Source organism: Mastigoproctus giganteus, chromosome 6, assembly GCF_048544385.1.
Source record: "Mastigoproctus giganteus isolate SK-2022 chromosome 6, ASM4854438v1, whole genome shotgun sequence".
Classification (NCBI taxonomy): domain Eukaryota; kingdom Metazoa; phylum Arthropoda; class Arachnida; order Uropygi; family Thelyphonidae; genus Mastigoproctus; species Mastigoproctus giganteus.
The window spans coordinates 139922568-139944764 of NC_143580.1; the positions used below are offsets into that span (position 1 = coordinate 139922568).

A 22197-nucleotide genomic window follows, 5' to 3' on the forward strand; every position below is an offset into this window, starting at 1 on the left:
ATTCAAATCGATCGCTTGTCTTTTCTTGGTAGATTTACTAGTAGCGCTGTCACTTATTCTCTTAGTCGGCACCATGATAATGGTCAAAATGAAATTTTCTGTAAATAACTTCACAGAGTTAAGGTGAAAACTCACTATTATCATCATCCTGCACAAGCCACATTTCATTAAAGCACATTTCTGGAGGTCAACAAAAAACAAAAACAATTTGCACTTTCTGTTTTAATGGGCGTTTCTGTTAAATCAATCTGTTATAAACGGGTAGTAAATTCGATATTATTGCATTCGTAATAATACCAATAAAAAATAAAAATAAATAAATTTTCTGTTTATACTCCGGGACGACCAAAAGGTCAGAGGAGTTAACAAGATAGACAGAATACAAGAAACAGCACTGTATTCAGTAGTCACGGGCTTGAACCCCGGTCACTCAAGGCACGTGTACTTATGCACCCGCGCGCCTGACCACTAGGCTACGGCGGAATTCTGTGGGCTTTTACGTTATTATGGTGAAGTGTGTGTCCCCTTCACTGAAATCTTCAGTCATATAAAAAAAAAAAAAAAAAAACACTAAATAATTGTAAGAATCTTCTCTTTTTTTCCTAATTTTTTGCTTGTTACTCCGATCTCACTTGTGCAATTTGTGTGTGCCGTGATTGTCGTTATTGATTGCTTATTATTTTTTTTTTTCTTGTTTTAAATTTTTACAATCCTAAAAATAAAATAAAAAAAAAAAAAATTGAGTGAAAACAAATTTACGTAAATCCGTAGTTGTGCAAGTCGGGGACTTACTGTATCAAAAAATGTTCAGCAACTTACGTAAAAAATATGGCGATATATAAAAAACTTACCATGTACTACTTGTTTGTCCAATACGATGCTTCCCTTTATTTTTTGCGATGTCGATTTTAAATGTAATAGCTTCCCTTTATATTTTACAATGTCACGTATGGTTTGGTCACCAACATTACAATGGTTCCTTAGAGATTTAACGGATGCTCCGTTTTTTCAAACTTTTGAATAGTTTCAAGTCTTTTTTTAACTGAAAGTGCAACTCTTTTGTGTTTACCCATCATTTTCACGATTTCTAAACAAAAAAAAAAAATATATATATATTTACTATAAAAAAAATTTCGACATACCTGACATAAATAACAAAACAAAATTTGTCCTTTTGCGGTGCGACAGAACACAACAATCGACACAACGCACTAAAACAAACTAAAAATTTGGCCTCTTTTTTTTTTTTTTGAGTGGCGGATGCGAAGACAGTGGTGGTTGCAAGATAACAGGCATATTAATCTCCCATGACGACTTATAACGCCACTTCTTGTCGCTTATTTACGACTTTCAAAATATCTGTTTATACCTGTTCTAGTTATTACTTGAATTTTATGATTTCTGGTTGAGTTTTTTTTTTTTTTTTTTTTTTAAATTTGGAGTCTTGAAGTGTCCCTGTTAATCTGATCCTGGTAAATCGAGAGTCTGCTGTATTTTCATTAATGTATTGAAACATTAAAACAATACAAATTCATTCTTTCAAAATACAAGTACCGATCACGAAACTTTGGCTCGTGATCGGTCAAGTTTTACTGTACATGTAAATCAGTAAAACTTGACTTAAGATAATGCATGTATTCAATAATTTGGTGAACAAAAAATTTATTCCCACATGTGCCTTGCAAAATATCCTGCCAGCACCCATGACCATCCTTCTTATTATCTTTCCTAAATACAATGCGCATACCATAGTGTAACTTATCGTCTTCAATTTCTAGGAAGCACCATTTTTCTGTCAGCCTTAGTTGTTCTAACCAGGAGTTAGAACAACTGATGCTGTCAATAAAACTAAGCCATTTTGTTGACAAAACTCCTCACATTACTATAGACACAGCTAAGGCTAAGTATTCTTCTGTAGTTTACTACCCTGATACACCTCTTGAAATTATTTAGGCTTGTTTCCTTATCTTTCTCATCCCACTCATTTGAAATGTTGCTACCCTCAGAACATCTTGCCACCATCAGCTGTTGTGGCAACAAACAAGAATTCTTGATGTGAGTGCAAGCACTACTTTGATCCATATCATTAGATAAATGTGTCTAATACCTTTAGGGAAACTAACTAGCAGTTTCCCTAAAGGTATTCTCAATGATACTGCCAAAAAATCCTTGCACCACCTTGGTTCAAATGAATACTATCGCTATAAAATAGATTCCTTCTAGTTACAAGAGTAGGCCATGCTGATAAAAAATCTCCCCCACCCCAGAGTCTTGCAGATTCCCTCAAGTCTCAGTTAATCCACAAGGCTTTCAACATATAATCCTTCCTATCCTGCCTGGGCAGAATTGAAGAAACATACACATTCTGACCTAACTCATGGCATTTTTTCTGCATGGTACTACAGTTATCGAACAAATGCTCAGGTTGAGTTTGTTTAATAACATTAGTCCGCACATGAATAATAATTCTCTCTTTACCCCCTTTAAAATCTGATGTTGGTAATATCATCAATTGTTGCTCCCTGCAAATACACAGTGGTTCTGGTCCACCCATCTTTATTACAAAAATATATTACCCGTTTCTTGATAATAGAGTCTCCCAATAAAACTGGGCAAGTGCATACCGCTCTGGTTACCTTCATCCAGAGCGGTATGCACTTGACTATTCTTATCTCAGACCCGAATTGCGGGTGCATCACTTGACAGGTCATGAGATACTTGTCTCATTAATGAGCTCCCAGTTACATTTTTTTCTAGGCAAACTCTTTTCTTCAGTTTGCATCCGATTCAAATTCTTCTTGTAATGTACCAAGTTCTAATTTGAGATCAGTACACTCCTTACATTGGATCCAAAGAAAAGAATCATCAGTTTTGTCCACTAGAACAACCTTAAAATACAGAGTTGTTTAAATTAAAGTATCCCTATATAGAATGCTGTGGAGTGAGTTCTAAGGCTCGTACTGAATAGAAATTTGGACAACAGGTTCAATAAAGAATGTGCTCGCAATTTTTTGGAGAAAAAAAAATTTGTTACAAAATTTGTCACTGTATGGCATGTAACTAATCGTAAGTTATTGCCACAACACCACTACTCAGCTCCACTGTACTGTATAAAAACAAGGCAGTATCTTCAAAATCATACAGTAGATGTTTGCCTGCACTACAGCAGTAATGCCAACAATGTTGCAGGTGCGACAGAACACTAAAAATGTTGCTGTTCTGATACAAAATTTTGTATCAGAAGCGCACAAGGCATGGACCTATGACTGTTTGTGCTGTCCGCAAAATGATTGCAAAATTTGAAGCGACAGGACATCTTGGTGTTCAACCAGGTAGAGGTCGAAAACAAGTGGACTCCTCTCACGTTGAAGATCTGGCTGTGGCTGTCGTGGATTTATCAAGTCAATCTCCATGTAGTAGTGCAAGTGCGCCAGCTGTTTCTCATATTCCACTGTAAGGCTAGTAATGCATCAGGTGTTGCAGTACTATCCTTACAAGATGCACATGCTACAACAGCTAAAGCATGATGATGCAGATATTCGTTTCACATACACACTTCAGTTTCTAGCGTGAATGACAGTGGATATCACTTGGCCATGGAACATCCTTTGGAGTGATGAAGCCCACTTCTGCTTTAACGGACAAGTGAATATGTACAACTGTTGCATTTGGGCAACAGAAAACCCTTGAGTTATCCAAGAGGTCCCTTTGCAGTCTCCAAAAGTGACAGTGTGGTATGGATTTACGGTCACATTCATGATTGGGCCATATTTTTTTGAACAGGTAACACTGACTGGACCCTGCACCTCTTCCGTCACTGGACAGCGATATTATGAAATGTTGGCAAATTTTGCAATACCAGAGCTGCAACACTGTGGTGCCTTCAGGATACCATATTCATGCAAGATGGTGTGCCACCCCACCCACTGTTGTGTCCAAAGGTTGCTATGGCAACACTTTACAGATGAATGGGTCATCAGCTGTTGTTTTCAGACATCTTGGCCACCCCGATCACCGGACCTCACCCCATGCGACTTCTGGTTGTGGGGTTTTTTGAAGAACCAGGTGTATCAGGAAGGATGTCAAACTTTGGCAGATCTGAAGGACAGCATTAGACGTTATGTGCTGCCTATTCCAGTTGACGTGTTACGTTCTGCTGTAGAAAATGCTGTTCTTCAAATGGAAACTGTTGTTAACCAAAATGGAGGACACATTGAACAATTTTAGTGCTGTTCAAGTGATTTGTATTGCCATAGCACCATATAGTGATAAATTTTGTAACTTATTTTTATTTATTTTTTTTTTTTTTCAATAAATGTTGAGCGCATTTTTTGTTGTACCTGTTGTCCAAATTTCTCTTCAGTACAAGCCTTAGAACTCGCTCCAGAGCCCTCTACATAGGGATACTTTAATTTTAACAACCCTGAACATTCCACAGGCTATACAAATGACGAACTTGTGACCCAGATGGAAATGCCCGCAGGTATTTCGATCTGGTTCACGATGCCTTTGGACTTTGTATTGTAAGTGGATCTTGTAGCATCTATTGTTAAGGTAAAATTTGAACTTTAGAAAGATGACAAAATTTAAATGTATAATACATTACAGAATTTAAATTACCAAATATTTCAGAAATGAAACTGTTGACAAAACTTCAACCACTAGAGAAGTTAAATTTAAGCTACTGAACAAAAGTTACGAAGTTCCTACCAAAATGGTAACAAGGGCTATCTGAATATTAAGCTGTAGCTTTTCGAATACTTCAAAAAATTTAAATTTACAATACATTACAGGATTCAGTAAACTATTACAGAAATTAAATTGTTAACAAAACTAACCACTAATGAAGTTAAATTTAATCTACCAAATGGAAGTTACAAAGTTTCTGCCAAAATACTGATAACAAATGCTTTCTGAATATCAAGCTGTAGCTTTATAAATACTTAACTAAATACAAAAATAAACTAATCTATGTGACTATATGAATTCAGACTATATATTAACTATAGTTTAATATATTAAATAATAATAAAAAAAATTTTTAATAGAAAATTATTCCAAAAATTAACCTGCTATGAAGTTCCGAAATGCACAGCTACCATATACAGTCAGGTGCTGCAATGTGCTATATGTGTGCACTGATTAACGTCCGTAATGACAGATATATATGATTTGAAAATATATGAGAGATGTACTCAAAATAACTCTTATATATTAGTGGTTTTCACATTATATCATTAAATTCTTATTAGCAAGTAATGGATTGCTTTTATTTGGACCATCCTTGAATTTAATTAGGTTATAATATAAAAACTTTGAAATCAAGGTTAAATGAATGTTATCAGATATATTTTAGTTTCTAATATAGTTGAACTTGCTTATAACATGACCAGGTAATTTTGCTTGATGCTGCCTTTATTAAATAAAACCATGCGTATATTAATATAATAAAAGTGAATAAGTATAGATAAATAAATAAGTAAAAAAATAAATAGTGTTCATATTTAATATGTGAGTACAATATAAATTTTAAAAAAATTAAACAAATAGAAAAGTTACTTACAGTTGTCATTAATCACTCTCCTTCTTTACAAAGATAATTTAGAAATGTGGCCTTTTTCATGGGTTTCAATTTAAGATTCCCTATGCTTCTTTGTATTACAGTTAGCACATTAAAAATATCATTGTAAATGTTATGCTTCAAAAAGTTCAATTGAATCTTTGCAACTTGCAAATAAGTTAGCACAGATTTTGTAGTGATTGCATCTTCAATGAATTCTATGTTGTCTCCTTCACTAAATGGTCATGTAATCCTCCCTGTCTTCGATCAGTCAGTTGGAGGACCAAGAATTGACTGATAACTTTTGTAGCTTTTAATAATGACCAATTTTATGTTGGATAAATCGTGCATCTGAGAGTGTGATGGGCAGTTGTCTATAAGAAGTAATTTTCCCTCCCCTTAACTCTTTGTTCCATTTACTCGTGTGTTATTTAAAAATATCATAAGCCATTCATATGAATGCCTTCTTATCAACTGATTGACTGAAATGGAAGGCGCCTCTGTAGCCAGGTAGGAAGGAGCAGCAGTGCGTAGCACACGCTTCTTGATTAGACCGGGGTTCGAGCCTGTCACCACCAAATACGGAGGATGCGGAAAGGTCAGGGAATGACCACCGCATATCCCGGAGCAATATGGCCTTAGTTGCTAATGTTCCTAAAAAAAAAAAAAAAAAAGACTGAAATGGAACATTAACTGATGTACATAGTCATTATTATTTAAAAAAATAACTACTTTTTATTGCATTTAAATGAAGGAGATAGGGGAGAAACATGTTTTTCCACATTGTTAACATTTCAATGAAACATTAAAAACTGAACATCTACAGTAATTACTCTGGGATAAGCCGGTTTGAGCCCGTGACCACCAAATACGGAGGATGTGGGAAGGTCAGGGAATGACCACTGCATATCCCCGGAGCAATATGGCCTTAGTTGCTAATGCTCCTAAAAACCAAATAACAACAACAACTGGGATAAGCCCTGTTATTTATAAAAATTTTATGGTCTAAATGGGGGGGGGGATATCGCAAAAAGGGATATATAGTTCATTGTTCCATACTTTGGAAATGAGCAGACTAAGTTACTTAAGTGAAATTTTTGCATATAAATGCTCCTAAAATTAACTTGGAGATAATATTTGCCACTATAGCTGAATCCTTATTATCCTGTTCCTTCACTGCATCAAAAGTAGCAAATAAAATGTCGGATTTAAGTTCTAGGACTGATAATATTACACTATAATATCACATTGTGTACCATTTATGGACATTACTGCAAACTGCAACAAGTTTGCAGCAATATATTTACATTATATTCCTAGCTTTCTGAAGAGATACAAACAAGCAAATTGCTAACTACCTGCGTATGAGCAAAAAAATTAAAACAACCAAATTTGAACTAACTAATCAAAAATTGTTAAATAATAAATACCAGAATAAACAAACAAGGGGCTATACTGACCTAAGCATGGTAGCCTGAAAAAAGTATGGTGCAATTCTTGACTGTATGGTTAACCATATTTGATAAGTTCCTTGCAGTTTCCAGCACTTCTCATATGTGGTACCCTAGTTTTTAATTTTGTTCATTATCATTTGAATATATCACATTTAATTTGAATTTTTTAATTAAAGGACTGAATTTGTAAAAATATTTGACATCAAATAGAAAACCTTTATTTTCTAACCAGGATTTCTGAAATTCTTTACAGGGAGGTGGCATTTTGGTTGAGCCATCTGCTATTTGATGGCAGTTTTATATCATTTTCAACATGATTCTTGTTTTCTTTTTGAATTTTACTTTTTATTGAAGGAATTGTTCAGAGCTTGCTGAAATAATTGTTGAAGCTTAGGCTTGAATAGCTTTATCAAGAAATAGGATATTTGGATGGTAAAAGCATTTCAAAGATAGATAGATGTGATATCATTGAGGATGACACTGTGTGGAGACCCTACATAAAATGCAACAAATAAACTTGCTTCTTTCCTACTCCAGAAACAATAGGCCAATCATGAAATAAGACTTGAAGTCATAGCCTCGATATTAGAGTATCATATAGTAATTTCCATCATATCTCATATTTTAACATCAGCCCAGATGAAAACAAGTGTTGAACTTTGAGAACTGGTTGAAACTTCTGATTGTGATCAAGGAAAATCGTGTTATCTTTTTGATGTGCAGATGAAATGTCAGTCCTATGAGTTTCCAGTAAGAAAACAATTCAAATTGTTAGGTCTAAAAGTAAAATTATGTTTGGATTATCTTTTGACTGTGAAGTTATAATCCATTATGAATGTATACCAGAAGATCATGCTCTTAATAAGATTGTGCTTAAAAATCATAAAGTATTTGATAGATTCAATCAGATGGAAGAGAGATGATCTGTGGAAAAGGAAAAATGGAAAATTGGAAATTATTACATGATGTTCCAGCTTGCTGTGCAACAGTAATTTCCAGTGTACCTATTTTACAATATCCTCCTTTTTTATCAGACCTTGTGCCATATGTATTTTATTCACATCCTAAACTAAAGAGCCTTGTTGCTCTTTCATTTACTAAACTAAAGAACTTATTAAAGGGACAATGATTTTTCAGTGAGGCTGAGAGTATAGCAGCTGAAACAGATCCAATCAAAGAACTGTCAAAAACTGACTTCAAACAAACTTTTTTGCAATTCTGTAATTAATGAGAAAAAAATGTTAATTATCTAAAGGCATTTTGAAAAAAAATATTTCCTTTCTGATCAGAAATATAAGGTCTTTCTTGTATTTCTGATCTGGGGTCACAACAAGATAATTTAAGCACCCTTAACTTTTGCACGTGCTGATCCATCATAACATGTTATGATGGATCAGCACGTAGGTTACTGCAAACCCATAGACAGTGACTCTCCCTATCTACCATTTAAATCCCCATTCTCCTAAGTTAATGCCATGAAGTGAAGGGCCTAAACTTGAAAATTTTGCATGTTATATTATATTATTATTTATATTTTTATATATATCATAGTTATTTATATATATCATTATATGTGTAAATAACTATCTTTCTTGCATTTTGTCACCCCTCATCATTAGCTGAACAATATAAAATGTCCTTCCTTACTCCACCATTCCAAATAGGTCAGGAAAGGTCATATTTACCATACCTAAGGTATGGTGTATAGGTGAAATGGTTGCAAGGATCACCATGTGGCATAATCTGTAATTGTTTCTCCTGTTATAGACCTCTATAACAGGAAACCTCGATCATGAGACACATATAGCCTTCCTAAAAGATATGGAGCATAATTCACAGACAAACAGACCTCAGCAGTCATTTTGTAAACTGAAAATGTTTCTCCACTCCCTGTATGCTATGTTATATAGAGGGGAGTGGAATTGCTTTCCACTGTATGAGCAAGATACTTTACAATAAATAGAAGATAGAAGACAAGACTAAAGGAGACTTCGCCTTGTTCAACTCAGCTCAGCTTCAATAGAAGTAAATCGAGGTAGGGGGTATATCCATAGCAGACCTCTCATTTTCAAGATTCCACCATGGCAGCTTAGTTAATGTAATACATAGTCATGTGCTACCCATTTGAAGAGATTTGAAGAGAAGGAATTCCTGAAGTTTTCAGTTGAGGCTGATAGAAGAAGTAGGGTTCCCCCTGTGTTATTTTGCTTGCTCAACGTGGACTGACAAGCATACCATAGAGATAGGTGGGATGTGCTTTAGTCTGTTAAAATCTTAATTTTAATTCCCTTTCAACAGCAACTAATAATCATTCCTTTGCCATGTCATTACTTTTCTACCATGACATCACCTGACCTGGATGCCCATAGTTTTCCATCAAACTTGATGGAAAGGTTTTCTCCAACAGAGCAGCCAACAAGTACTGTAATCCCTGCCTTGGGAGGGATCAAATTGCTTACTGGCTTAAAGTCAATTTAAGTGCAGTGTGAATTCGTGAAGAAAGAGACTGTGTAAGCCTTGGTCTCTGTTCCAGGCCACAGGAAGAAGGTCTGAAAGTAGACCAGAATACATGGCCTTTGTTTATTTTAATCCATAGTTATTCTAATTTTATTCAAAATGTTCAAAATTTTTATTAAAAGGTAAATTGTAAGCTCATTTACACTCTTGCTTATTTTTATTTATTACATGCACTTTGATTTATTACTTTACACATAAAGAAGTGCTTTTGCTTACAGTTTTAATTTCATTATTGAATTAATTTTTATGTTCAGTGAGGTTTCACTTCTGCAGTAATCATATTTACTTATAAAGTTTTCTTTAATTAGCCAATGGCATTGTTTTGGGAAAATAATATGTGTAATTTTATTATGATTATTATTATTTATTATTTTTTTTTAATAAATACTGTCCCAAAACTTTTTTGGCCTTACTTTGTATTTTTGATATGGAATCACCAAAATGAGAATTTGATCACATTCCACTTCTGCACTAATATCCATCAGTATTATGATTTGCAATTTTGTTGATAATATTCTTGATATAAAAAACAAATTTATTGAATTTTAATTTTTTTTTTTCCATACTCTCTAGGAATGGTCACATGCTCACACATCGGAATAAGAAACCATTTGAATGTGACGTTGAAGGCTGTGGAAAGAGTTACTGTGATGCACGTTCCTTACGGCGTCACAAAGAAAACCATCATTCCAATACTGCAACTTCAACAACTACTATATCTGTTCCCAGTGTAGGTGGTCATGTTACTGTGATACCAGGCTTAGCACATCTAGGTTTTAATTCCGTTCAGCCTTCGTTTCCTGCTAGTGTCATCACTAGTAGTAATGGTTCAGTCTTCTCGGAATCAGTAGTTGGTAACAGGATTCAGTATGCACCTCCTGGTGCCAATGCTCAAACTCTTCAACAGACATCTTTTGGTCAGAATAATGTACAGAGTACAGTTAGAAATCAGTTAATGAATTCAGTTGTGCCAACAGCTACTTCACAACTTCAGTTTCTTGCATTCCAGCAACAGCCACCACAACAAAAGACACAACTTCTGCAGGTGCCTGTTTCTGCATCAGGAAGGACTGATGGAAATACAGTATTACCACCATGGCAACCACAGACAATCAATACTAATGCTCTTTTACTTGCACAAAACTTTGGATCTCCAGGATCATCCCAGCAATCTGTATGTCAGTCTCAGACAGGGCAGATTGTTTCTGAATCAGTAGACCATTCAGAAGCACAGATTAAGAAAACATCTTTAGAAATTTCACAACAGCAGACACCGGAACAGCATCCATCAGAACAGTCTCAGCAGTCTTTAACGCATCATCAGCAAGAACAAAGTAATCATGAACAGCAGTCACATTCTTTACAGTCAACATCTGAAGGATATATACAGTCATCCCCAGTAACATCTCATCCCCCAACTTCTCTTGCAACTTCAGAAGCAAACCTTCAGCATTCACCATTAACAACTGCTCAAGCCATTAATGCTCTAAATTCAGCTGCAGCTGTTGCTGAAGCAGTGTACTCTCAAACATCATTAAATCATTCTCTTCTAGAAACAGATATATCAAATACTTCTGAGGCTACATCAGTAGAGAATAACACAGTATCTTCCTTATCAACATCTCAAACTGTTCCAGAACCAGAGCGACCTAAAATAAGTAGTCCTCTTTTACAACAGCTACTTTCACCTCCTCATTCTGTTGACACTTTAGGACCATCTCACAATAAAACAGCAATAACAGGACAAGTACAATCACATCACTCATTCATATCTGCACCACAAGCACATGCATCTCAACAGGTGGTCATTCCTCAGTGGAGTCAGGTAACTTTTTTTAAGTTATATATATTTTATACTTAATATTTATAAATCATTGCTCTTAATGTATCTATATAGTAAATTATTTAAGTTATAAATGTTGATCATTTTTAACCCCTTACTTTTTCAATGTATTCTATCTGTTCTTATCATTGATATGTATGTGTATACATTATCAGTATTTTTAAATGGGTAAGAAAAGAAGTAAAATGTCAAATGGATGAAGATGGGAAAAACTAAGGTGCAATAATGAAGGTATTACAATGAAAAGAAATAATTTACTTCCATGAATTAATTATAAATAATGATTAATAATTAAGGAATTTTGCGCATACTAATGACAGTGTCATACTATCATTAGTATGTGCAAAGCAGCTGTGTAAAAGTATAATAGTGTATCTCATAGTATTATGGCACTGAAAGTAGCGAATGAATTTACAGATCTCAGTTTACAGAACATTATAATCTAAAGTTTTGGAACATTATAACAATTTTCTGAAAGTGAATTAAAGCAACGGTTAAAAGTAATAGTTGTAGCAATTGATGCAAGAAAGCAAGCTTCTATAGCATCAGCCATAAGAAAACTACATACTTCATCCATCCATACCCTCCAAGAATTTGTCTAGTTCTTGAATTTATTCAGACCACCCATTTCCATAACAACAGATGGAAGCCTGTTCCAACAACCAACCACCCACTGACTGAAGGCAAACTTCCGCACATCTATCCTGCAACCTTCCTTCCCTTGTGTGTAGTCTCAGCAAGTGGAAGAATGCCATTAACATTCAGTTTACTCAATCCATTCAAGGCCTTAAACACCTCAATCAGATCACTGTGCAGGTGCCTAGTTTCCAGATGTTACAATTTGCAGAACTGAAGCCTTTCTAGGTAGTAGCACCCTTTTGTATCCTTCACCAATCTCATTGCCCTTTTCTGCACCCATTCTAGCATAACTGCGTGCTTCCTAAAGTGCGATCTAACTATGGCCTAGTACAAAGGGATAATCATCTGCTTATCCCTTATGGAAAAGTTTCTGTATATCATTGACAAAATCCCATTAGCTGTCCTGGCAGCATGTCTACACGGCTCACAGAATTTCATATCTGATTACATAATTACTCCCAAAGTCATTTTCCTTTTCCACTGTCCTCAGTGTAGTACCACACGTTTGATATGTTACTCTTGGATTAATGCTACCCATATGCAGCACCTTGCACTCATCAATTAAACTTCAAATGCCATTTCTCAGCCCATCAACCCAATTTTTATAGATCTGGTTGCAGTAGCTCATCCTGATTACTGTCAGTAACCACACTGCTAACCTTTGTATTATATGCAAACGTAGACTTATCCTAATATACTTTCATCAATATCATTAATAAATATTGAAAACAACAATGAGCCCAGCACTAAACCCTTGGGGACTCCACAAATAACATAAGTCCACAAAGTGCAGTGCCCATTGATAACCAGTCTCTGTCTTCTTCCACTTAACCATTCCTTTATCCATAGCAGTAGCTTGCCCTTAATGCCACATTTCTCCAGTTTGTACAGCAGTCTTTTTTGTGCAACAATATCAGAAGCCTTCCTGAAATATAAGTATATGATATGAAAATTATTTTTTGAATCCAATTCCTTAGTCACTACATCATAGTAACCTATCAGATTGGTTAGACAAGATCATCCCTTAACAAATCCATGCTCTGACTGCAGTATAATTACATTCCTGTCCATATAGTCCTGCATTACTTCTTTAACCAGTGACTCCATTATTTTCCCCTGCAACATCAAACATACTCCTCCTTTTATCCTTCTTTTTGAATTGGGGACATTCACACATCTCCAGTGCATAGGGACCACTCCTGAATCCAAGGATCTCTCATAATTATTGCTAAGGGTTTGCTTACCTCCTTTGCTGCCTCCCTTAGTATGATTGGATAGATCCCATCCTCCCCAGGTACCTTTTTTATGTTCGGCTTCAACAATTTCTCTTTCACTTTATTTTCACAGATCACAAAGTCATTTAGCTCCCCATTAGAGTTTGAAAAACTTCTGGTATCCCCCCCCCCCTGAAAGAAATCCTCCTGTGTTGTAAAATACTTATTCAATTTGTCAGCAACCTTAGCAGAGTCATCAGCAGTTAATTCATTGATATTAAGTAGTCCAATGTGATTCAATCCCCTTCCTTCTAATGTTAATATTGGTATAGAAGCCTTTGCTGCTTTTCTTTGCATTCTTTGCCAGAGACTTCTCATAACTTCCTTAGCTTGCCTCCTTTGCAACTTGATTAAAGACTAATTTATATCTACCATAAGCTTCTTTATCGGGTCATCATCATCTTCCATGTTGGACATACCCTCTTTTTCTATATAGCTGTGAGCGAACTGAGGTAACTGCTCAGTGCATTGATCTCATATTGAGGAGGCACTTCTCCACAATTTTCCTTATTGCATATTGTGCTATTCTAAATAAAAAGCACTTCATCAATGGAGAAGTATATCACTATTTATAAATATTTATTTATTGAATAAAATAAATCTTATTAAATGTTTATTTATTTGTTGCTATAAAATGTGGGCCATTATCCAGATTGATAATCTGGGTAGTGGCATACTGTATTTCCATATATGCTATATTCCTATATAAACATCCCACATTCAAGCTCTTTGAATGGTACTGGAGATATCATCTTTACCATTCTTTTTTTGTGTGCATTTATGCCTGTAGGTAGTAGTGGTAATAGCAAATGATGCAAGAAAGCAAGCTTATATAGCATCAGCCAAAAAAAAAGAGATAACCCAGTTATCCCATCTGTACCCTCTAAGAATTTGTCTAGTTCTCCCTTGAATTTATTTAACCCATTCACTTCCACCATAACAACAGATGAAAGCCTGTTCCAACAATCAACTACCCTCTGGCTGAAGGCAAGCTTCCACACATTTGTTCCACAACAATCCTTCCTCAAATTGAATTTATACTTCCTAATATATGTAGTCTCAGCAAATGGGAGAATACCATATACCATTAACATTCAACTTACTCAATTGGTTGAAGGCTTTAAGCCTCAATCAGATCTCCATGCAGGTGCCTGGTCTTGAGACACTGCGATTTTCAGAACCGAAGTCTTTCTAGGTAAGAGAATCCTCTTGTTTGCTTCACCAATCTGGTTGCCTTCTCTGCACCCATTCAAATAGATCTACATCCCTACTAAAGTGAGGCCTCCAGACCTGTATACAGTACTCAAGTTGTGGCCTAACCATTGCTTTATACAAGGGAATAATCACCTCCTTATCCCTGCTAACAAAGTTTCTATATATCGTTGACAAAATAATAGCTGTGCTGGCAGCATAGTCTGCATTACTCAGAGAATTTCATGTCTGACTTTACAATTACCCCACATCTTTTTCATTCTCTCCTACCCTGAGTGTAGTACCAAACAGTTGATAAGTTACTCTGGGGTTACTGCTACCCATGTGCAGTACATTACATTTGTCAGTGTTACACTTCAACTCCATTTCTCAGCCCATCAACCCAATTTTCCTATCTTGTTGCAGTAGCTCACCCTGATGACTGTCGTTAACCAACCCTGCCAACCTTTGTATCATCTGCAAACTTAGATATTAAGCCTGATAAATCTTCATCAATATTACTGATAAATATTGAAAACAGCAATGCACCCAGCACTGAACCATGGGGAACTCCACTAATTACATTATTCCATGTAATTATATTTGCATAAACTGTATGCAAAGTTTTGGTCAGATTGGTTAGACAAGACTGCCCCTTGACAAATTCATGCTATGATTGCATTATAATTGCATGCCTGTCCAAATGGTCCTGCATTACTTCTGTAACCTGTGATTCCATTATTTTCCCTGGAACAGATGTCAAGTTAACAGGCCTGTAATTACTTATGTCCCATTTTGATCTCCCTTTATGAATTGGGGATATATTCGCACTTCTCTAGTCCATAGTGACCTCCCCTGAATTCAAAGATGCTCTCATAATTATGGTGAAGGGCTTGCTTACGTTCTTTGCTGTCTCCCTTAATATAATTGGATTGATTCCATCTGCCACAGGTGGGTTTTTTATGTCCATCCTCAACAATTTTTCCTCCACTTTCCTTTCAGTTTTTACAATGTCATTTAGCTCCTCATTAGAGTTAGATAAACGTCTGGCATAACCTGCCCTAAAGAATTCCTCTTGTGTGAATGTAGATGCAAAATTAATATGTATTCAATTTGTCCAAAACCCAAACAGGGTTTTGGACAAATTGAATACAACAGTTAACCCAGAGGTTCCAAAACTTTCTCGTTTCACGCCGCCCTTAGTGTCACAGTAATTTTTTCACGGCACCCCTAGGCCAAAAGAAATACCTAACACAGTGGTTTTCGACCTTTTAATATATACCTATATAATAATTTTATTCTTTATATAGAGGTACTAAATATAGATCAATTATAGATCACCACAAAATTAAAAAGATACGGTACAATGGATACCATACACTTTTTTATAATGAAATAAATGTATAAATTAAAATAATAATAATAATAGCTTTAAGTAACTTAAACCGAAATTACATGGCACCCCAAGAATGTTGTTGTGGCACCCCGGTTGAAAACCACTGAGTTAATCCATAAACATCAAATGGCCCAATGCGATTCAATTTCTTCCTTCTACTGTTAATATAAAGCTTAGAAGTCTTTGCCATTTTTATTTGCATTCTTTGCCAGAGACTTCTCATAATCTCCTGCCTAACCTCCTTTGCAATTTGTTTACAGACTAATTTATATCTACAACAGGCTTCTGTATCACCTGATAATTTATATGCATCCCATGCACTTTTCTTCTATGCCACATGTCTCTATAGTTCATCTCACATCGATTTAGGTCTAAACCTTGAACAGTATTTCTTTGTTGGTATGAAAAGCCTAGTACATTTGAAAACACAAGAAAATGAACAAACTGTATGCAAAGTTTTCTTCAACAATCCTTCATAGTTGAATTCAATATCCTTTTGGTTTGCAACAATGTTTCTCACTGTTATAAGGATGTTATACCCTGTTCTAAAATTGCATGGGTTGTTCCTTCCTTCCTGTCAGTAGCATGTACATACTACTGATCTTCCATCAGTAGTATTTAAAATACTACTGATGGAAGATCTGTGGCTCAATAGCCATGGTTCTTCTGAAATAATACTGTTAAAGGTGAAAATGAATGCCATAAATATTTCTTTTTCACCCCCATCATTTCCATGTGTACACTCACATTCCCTGTGATTTGGAGTTCTCCTCTGAATCACAGCCATACGAAAGTTACTGCTTATTGAATATTTGCAAATATATCTGGAAAGGGACATGATTCAACCAAGAGGAATGTCTTTGTGTGCATTTGGTGTAAAGAGTGCAAGGATATTAAGCATAAACTCAGCATTTATGAGAGCTTGAAGAACTGGGTGGATGCTGTCAAACAAATTAAATTGGGTGGCTAATCAAGTTCTCGCCTGCCCACCTCAATGGCAGAGCTTGCACTTGTGCATCAGGTGACACAATGGCAACCCACAAGACAGCATGTGCTAGTCCTACAGGAGGTAGCAATTTTCAGTGACTCTGTTGTTAGGGAAATGGGAGATATATTATTCAAAAAGGATAGGTGGAACAGGACAAGGGTATATCTGCCAGGAACAAAAGCTGAAGATGTTGTGACATATCTTTTAAGTGCACAAAAGGTGATATTCTTGCACACATTGGCACCAATTACAATAAGAGTAGAAGAGCTTGCTTAACAAGTGGCGCCTCCATAGCCAGGTGGGCAGGAGCAGCAGTGCATAGCAAACTTCTTGATTAGACCGGGGTTCGAGCCCGTGACCACCAAATACGGAGGATGCGGAAAGGTCAGGGAATGACCACCGCATATCCCGGAACAATATGGCCTTAGTTGCTAATGCTCCTAAAAACCAAAATAACAAATAACAGCTTAACAAGTATGTTGAGCAGTGTTGAGAAAAGTTGAGTTTGGGTTAAATTTGAAAGTGTCTACAGTTCTTGCCTGGACACAATATTAGGGAGTTAATGATGAGAGCCTTCTTAATCAGTTCACCCTGTACAGATGTGCAAGGCTCATAGGTTAGAATTTTTCTCAGACTTGTTTGTGCTTGTTAACAGGAGGAACTGCTTCTATAGGGATGGGATACACTTAAACTGAGACTATCAAGGCAGTGTTAGGTGGGTCAGTAAATTACTAGATTGGTATTTTATTCTCCCCAAAACTAAGTACAGTAGACTCTCGATTTTCCAGGATAGAGGGTAAAAAAAAAAAATCCTGGATAATCGATTTCCCGGTTAATCCAAAATACAGAAGTACCCGATATACGTAAGCGATACGTTCCAGGACTTCTTACGTAAGTCAACTTTTACGTAACTCGGGAACGACTAAAAAATATGTGTACTGTATTATTATTGGCAAATCTGAATTTGATCTGATACTTCTTCTTAATGTTTGACCATTTTCATGCATCCTTATTATTTTAATTTTCTGATCCAAATCGATTGCTTTACTTTTATTGGTAGATTTACAAGTGCCACTATCACTTATTATCTTAGTCGGCACCATGATAACGATCAAAATGAAATTTTCTGTAAAGAACTTCACAAGGTTAAGGCGAAAACTCACTATTATCGCCCCACATGAGCTCACATTTTACTAAAGCACATTTCTGGAGGTCACTGCCATAAAAAAAAATTTGCACTTTCCGGTTTATTGGTCTTTTCTGTTAGCGAAATCTATTACAACCGGGTAGTAAACTCGATCTTATTGCATTTGCGATAATACCAATAGCTGGAATTCTGGGTGTGGTTTTTACGTTATTATGGTGAATTGTGTGTGTCCCCTTCACTGAAATCTTCAGTTACGTAAAAAAAAATATAATTAAATTTATAATTAGATTTAAAAATAGAATTAAATCTTCTCCTCTTTCCTATTTTTTTGCTTGTTACTCCGTATCTCACTTGTGCAATTTGTGCATGCTGTGATAATCGTTATTGATTGCTTATTATTTTTTTTTGTTTGTTTTAAATTTTACAATCTTAAAAAATAAAAGAATGGGTGAAAAAAATTTAAATAAGTCCGAAGTTTCGTAAGTCTGGACTTACTGTATCGAAAAATGTTCGGCAACCTACGTAAAAAGAGTAAGGTGATAGATAAAAAACGTTATGATAAAACTTACCACACACTATTCGCGTGTCCAATATGATGCTTCCCTTTATATTTTACAATGTCCATTTTAAATCTAATAGCTTCCCTTTATTTTTTACAGTGTCGTATATGGTTTGGTCACCAACATTATAATGGTTCTTTAAAGATTCAACGGATGCACCGTTTCCAAACTTTTGAATAATTTCAAGTTTTTGCTTAACTGAAAGCACAACTCTTTTGTGTTTACACATCATTTTCGCGATTTCTAGACAAACCAAAATTTCTCTTTTTGTGGTGCAACGGAACACAAGAATCAACATGACGCACTAAAGCAAACTAAACATTTTTTTTTTTTTTTTTTTTTTTTCCCGGAGAGGTGAGTGTGAAGACAGCAGGGGTTGCAAGATAACAGGTACATTATCTCTCAGTGACGACTTATAATACTGCTTCTTGTCACTTATTTATGACTAGCAAAACATCTGATTATACTTATTCTAGTTATTACTTGAATTTTATGATTTCTGGTCTTTTTTTTTTTTTTTTTTTAATTTGGAGTCCTGAACTGTCCCAGTTAATCCAATCCCGGTAAATCAAGAGTCTGCTGTATTACTACTAACAGTAATACTTGGCTTGAGGGAGAATACAAATGCAATTCTCTTATGCATCACAATATGTCTTATCAATAGACCACAGGTCGATGTTGAGATAGTTGAGAGTGTCCAGAGTCACATTTGGAAAATGCCTCTTGAAATTCTGTAACCTCTGGAGCCTTGAGCACAAGAAGGGGATATTGCAGAGATGTCTTCCTAGATTATGTGATGTGCATTACTTGTGCCATCTATGCGAAGCTACCTTTAACAAGTTAGGCAAAGCAAATAATAGTTAGGCAAGTAAAGTCACCAGATAGGATTAAAATTAAAAGTGTCTTCAATTCTGCCCAAACACAAGAGGAAGGTGTTCATGATAACAGCCTTGTCCGTCAATTCAGCCTGGGAGAGATTGTGCAAGCCCCATGGGGTAAAAAAATAAAATTTTTCTCAGCGAGATATGTGGTTGTTAACAGGGGAGAGTGTTTCTACAGGGATGGTAAAAAAAGTAAACTGCAGCCATTATCAATCCACTGCAGGATGAAATCCTCCTCAATGATTCATGTTAAGAGAATGGACCATAATCCCCATGCTGATGAGGGCGCCTTCATAGCCAGGTGGGAAGGAGCAGCAGTGCGTAGCACACGCTTCTTGATTAGGCCGGGGTTCGAGCCCCGTCACCACCAAATACAGAGGATGCACAAAGGTCAGGGAATGACCACCACATATACCCAGAGCAATATGGCCTTAGTTGCTAATGCTCCTAAAAAAAACCAAACAACAACAACAACCCCATGCTGATGCAGTGTGGGTTGGCAGATCAGCCCTATTTTGCAGTCAGGGGTTCAAACCCCTAACTTCTAAATATGGTCTACAGGGATGAGATATACTTAAATGGAAGTAGTTGCAAGAATATTTGCTGATACTATTGAAGCAGTTTTAGTTGGATCAGAAAACTGCTAGCCTGGAGGGATACACAGACTAATACATAGGTCCTTGAGATTGTCACAGACATTCTCTCAGTTATGCCAGACAAGCTGTACTTGCTACCTGGGACTCTAAAATGCTGATGGAACTGATATTCAGGTGACACTCAAGTCAAGTGGACCCAATTTTGGCGAAGTCCGGACAGTCTGTGACAACCAGTTCCTCTTGTTTTTTTTTTTTTTTTTTTTTTTATGTGAACCCAAAACATGAGAGGTATTAGAACCTATAGTACTTAGTACCGTGCTTGGGTTGGAGGTTGAGAAGACGAAAGAAGATATTTGTTGACATTGGACTTGAACTTCTGTAGATTGTAATTTTCAGGAAATATGTATGAAGGAAGGTTGTTCCAGAAAACGGCAGTTGAATGAATAAATGAGGAAGATGAAAAGTTGATTCTGTGAGTTTGAAGTAGGACAGTATATGGATGTTGGCTGGTGGCGGCACGTGTTTGGACTGTTTTGAAAGAGAGAGCGGGAATTATAGAAGCCAATTCAGAAGAACAGTGCCCATGGAAGTATCTGTAGAAGAGGCAGGCAGCAGAAACAGTACGTCTATGAGAAAGCGAGTAGAGAGACTCTGTTAGAGATGAATCATTAATTAACCTAACCACCCTCTTCTGAATGGAATCAAGAAGCCTGAGAGAGAGAGAGGTTCTGAGGGGCACCACCCCAGATGTGGGAACAATATTCCATGGCAGGGCAGATTTGCGATTTATACAGAATGAGCAGCTGTTTGAAAGAAAAGTAACGCCGAGAGCGAAAGAGAAAACCAAATTTTTTAGATGCAGAGGAAGCAATATTTGTAATGTGCTTGTGCCAAGAGAGATTAGAAGTCAGGGTAATCCCCGAAAGAGATATATCATTTTGCTTAGAAATCGGAGTGTCACTAAAGATAAGCATAGGAGCAGAAGAATCCTTTTTGTGAGATATAAGACAAGACTGAGTTTTAGAAGGGTTGAAATTACCTAAGTTGTCTTTGCCCAACTGGAGAATTACCGGAAGATCGGCATTTAAGGATTTGGCAGTGGATACTCGAGAAGTTGCATCTGTTTTTGCAGGGCAAAGTTTCTCAAAGTGAAAGGTGGAATGCAATGTACTGTTGTCAGCAAAACTATGGATAGAATTTCTGGTCAGTGGAAGAAGGTCATTAATATACAAGAGGAAAATAGCGGGGGAAAGAACTGAACCTGGGGGGACACCGGCATTAGTGGAGAAGTTAGAAGACAGAGAGTCATCTACCATCACCCTCAGTGAGTGATCAGAGAGAAAACTGGATAACCAGTTACTAAAAACAGTTGGCAAACCATAAGATGGAAGCTTGTTTAGAAGACCTCTATGGCAAACACGAATGAAAGCCTTTGAGATGTCAATAGCAACTACTTGCGTTTCACCAAACCTTTCCATTGAGCTAGTCCATAAATGGGTAATATAAGCCAGAATATCACCAGTGGATCGACACTGACGGAATCCATACTGGCGATCGTTGATCAGATGTAAGGTTTCTAGGGTAGTTTAAGAGTTGGCGGTTAATTGATTTCTCCATTACTTTAGAAAGAGTAGAAGTAATTGCAGTGGGACGAAAATTGGAAGGGAGGGATTTGTCACCCTTTTTTAGGAACTGGCTGGATATGGACAAATTTCCAAGCAGAAGGAAAAACAACTTTGGAATAAGAAAGTGAAAAAAGGCGGCAAAGAATAGGAGTAAGTTCAGGAGCACAGGTTTTGAGAACAAATTGAGAAATACCATCGGGACCTGGAGCTTTCTTAGCATCACGATTCGTCAAAATCCTTCTGACATCCTTTTGATGGAAGACCACAGGAGGCATTGAATGGAGCATGTTGGGAATGGTGGGAGGTGTTTTGCCAAGATCATTAATACATGAGCTGGAAGAAAAATGGGATGTTAGCAGGTCAGCTTTGTCCTTGGCTGAAGTGACAACAAAACCATCTGGTTTCGACAGAGGTGGGAGCAGAGATGGCCAAAAGTTGCGGCCAATAGCTTTGCCAAGAGACCAGAATGCTTAACTACCATTAGGGCAAGAAGCAAGTTTTCTACTCTTAGCCTGTTCAAACTCTA

General features: G+C 36.4%; 1 protein-coding gene across 1 annotated transcript in view; it reads left to right on the forward strand.

The window, feature by feature from the left end:
- LOC150084620 (uncharacterized) overlaps positions 1-22197 on the forward strand; it is a 582065-nt gene that overhangs the window by 144227 nt on the left and 415641 nt on the right. The window contains exon 6 of the mRNA XM_090376306.1: positions 10105-11356. Within this exon, the coding sequence (XP_090232432.1) occupies positions 10105-11356 (1252 nt within the window). The remainder of the gene's footprint in view (positions 1-10104; positions 11357-22197) is intronic.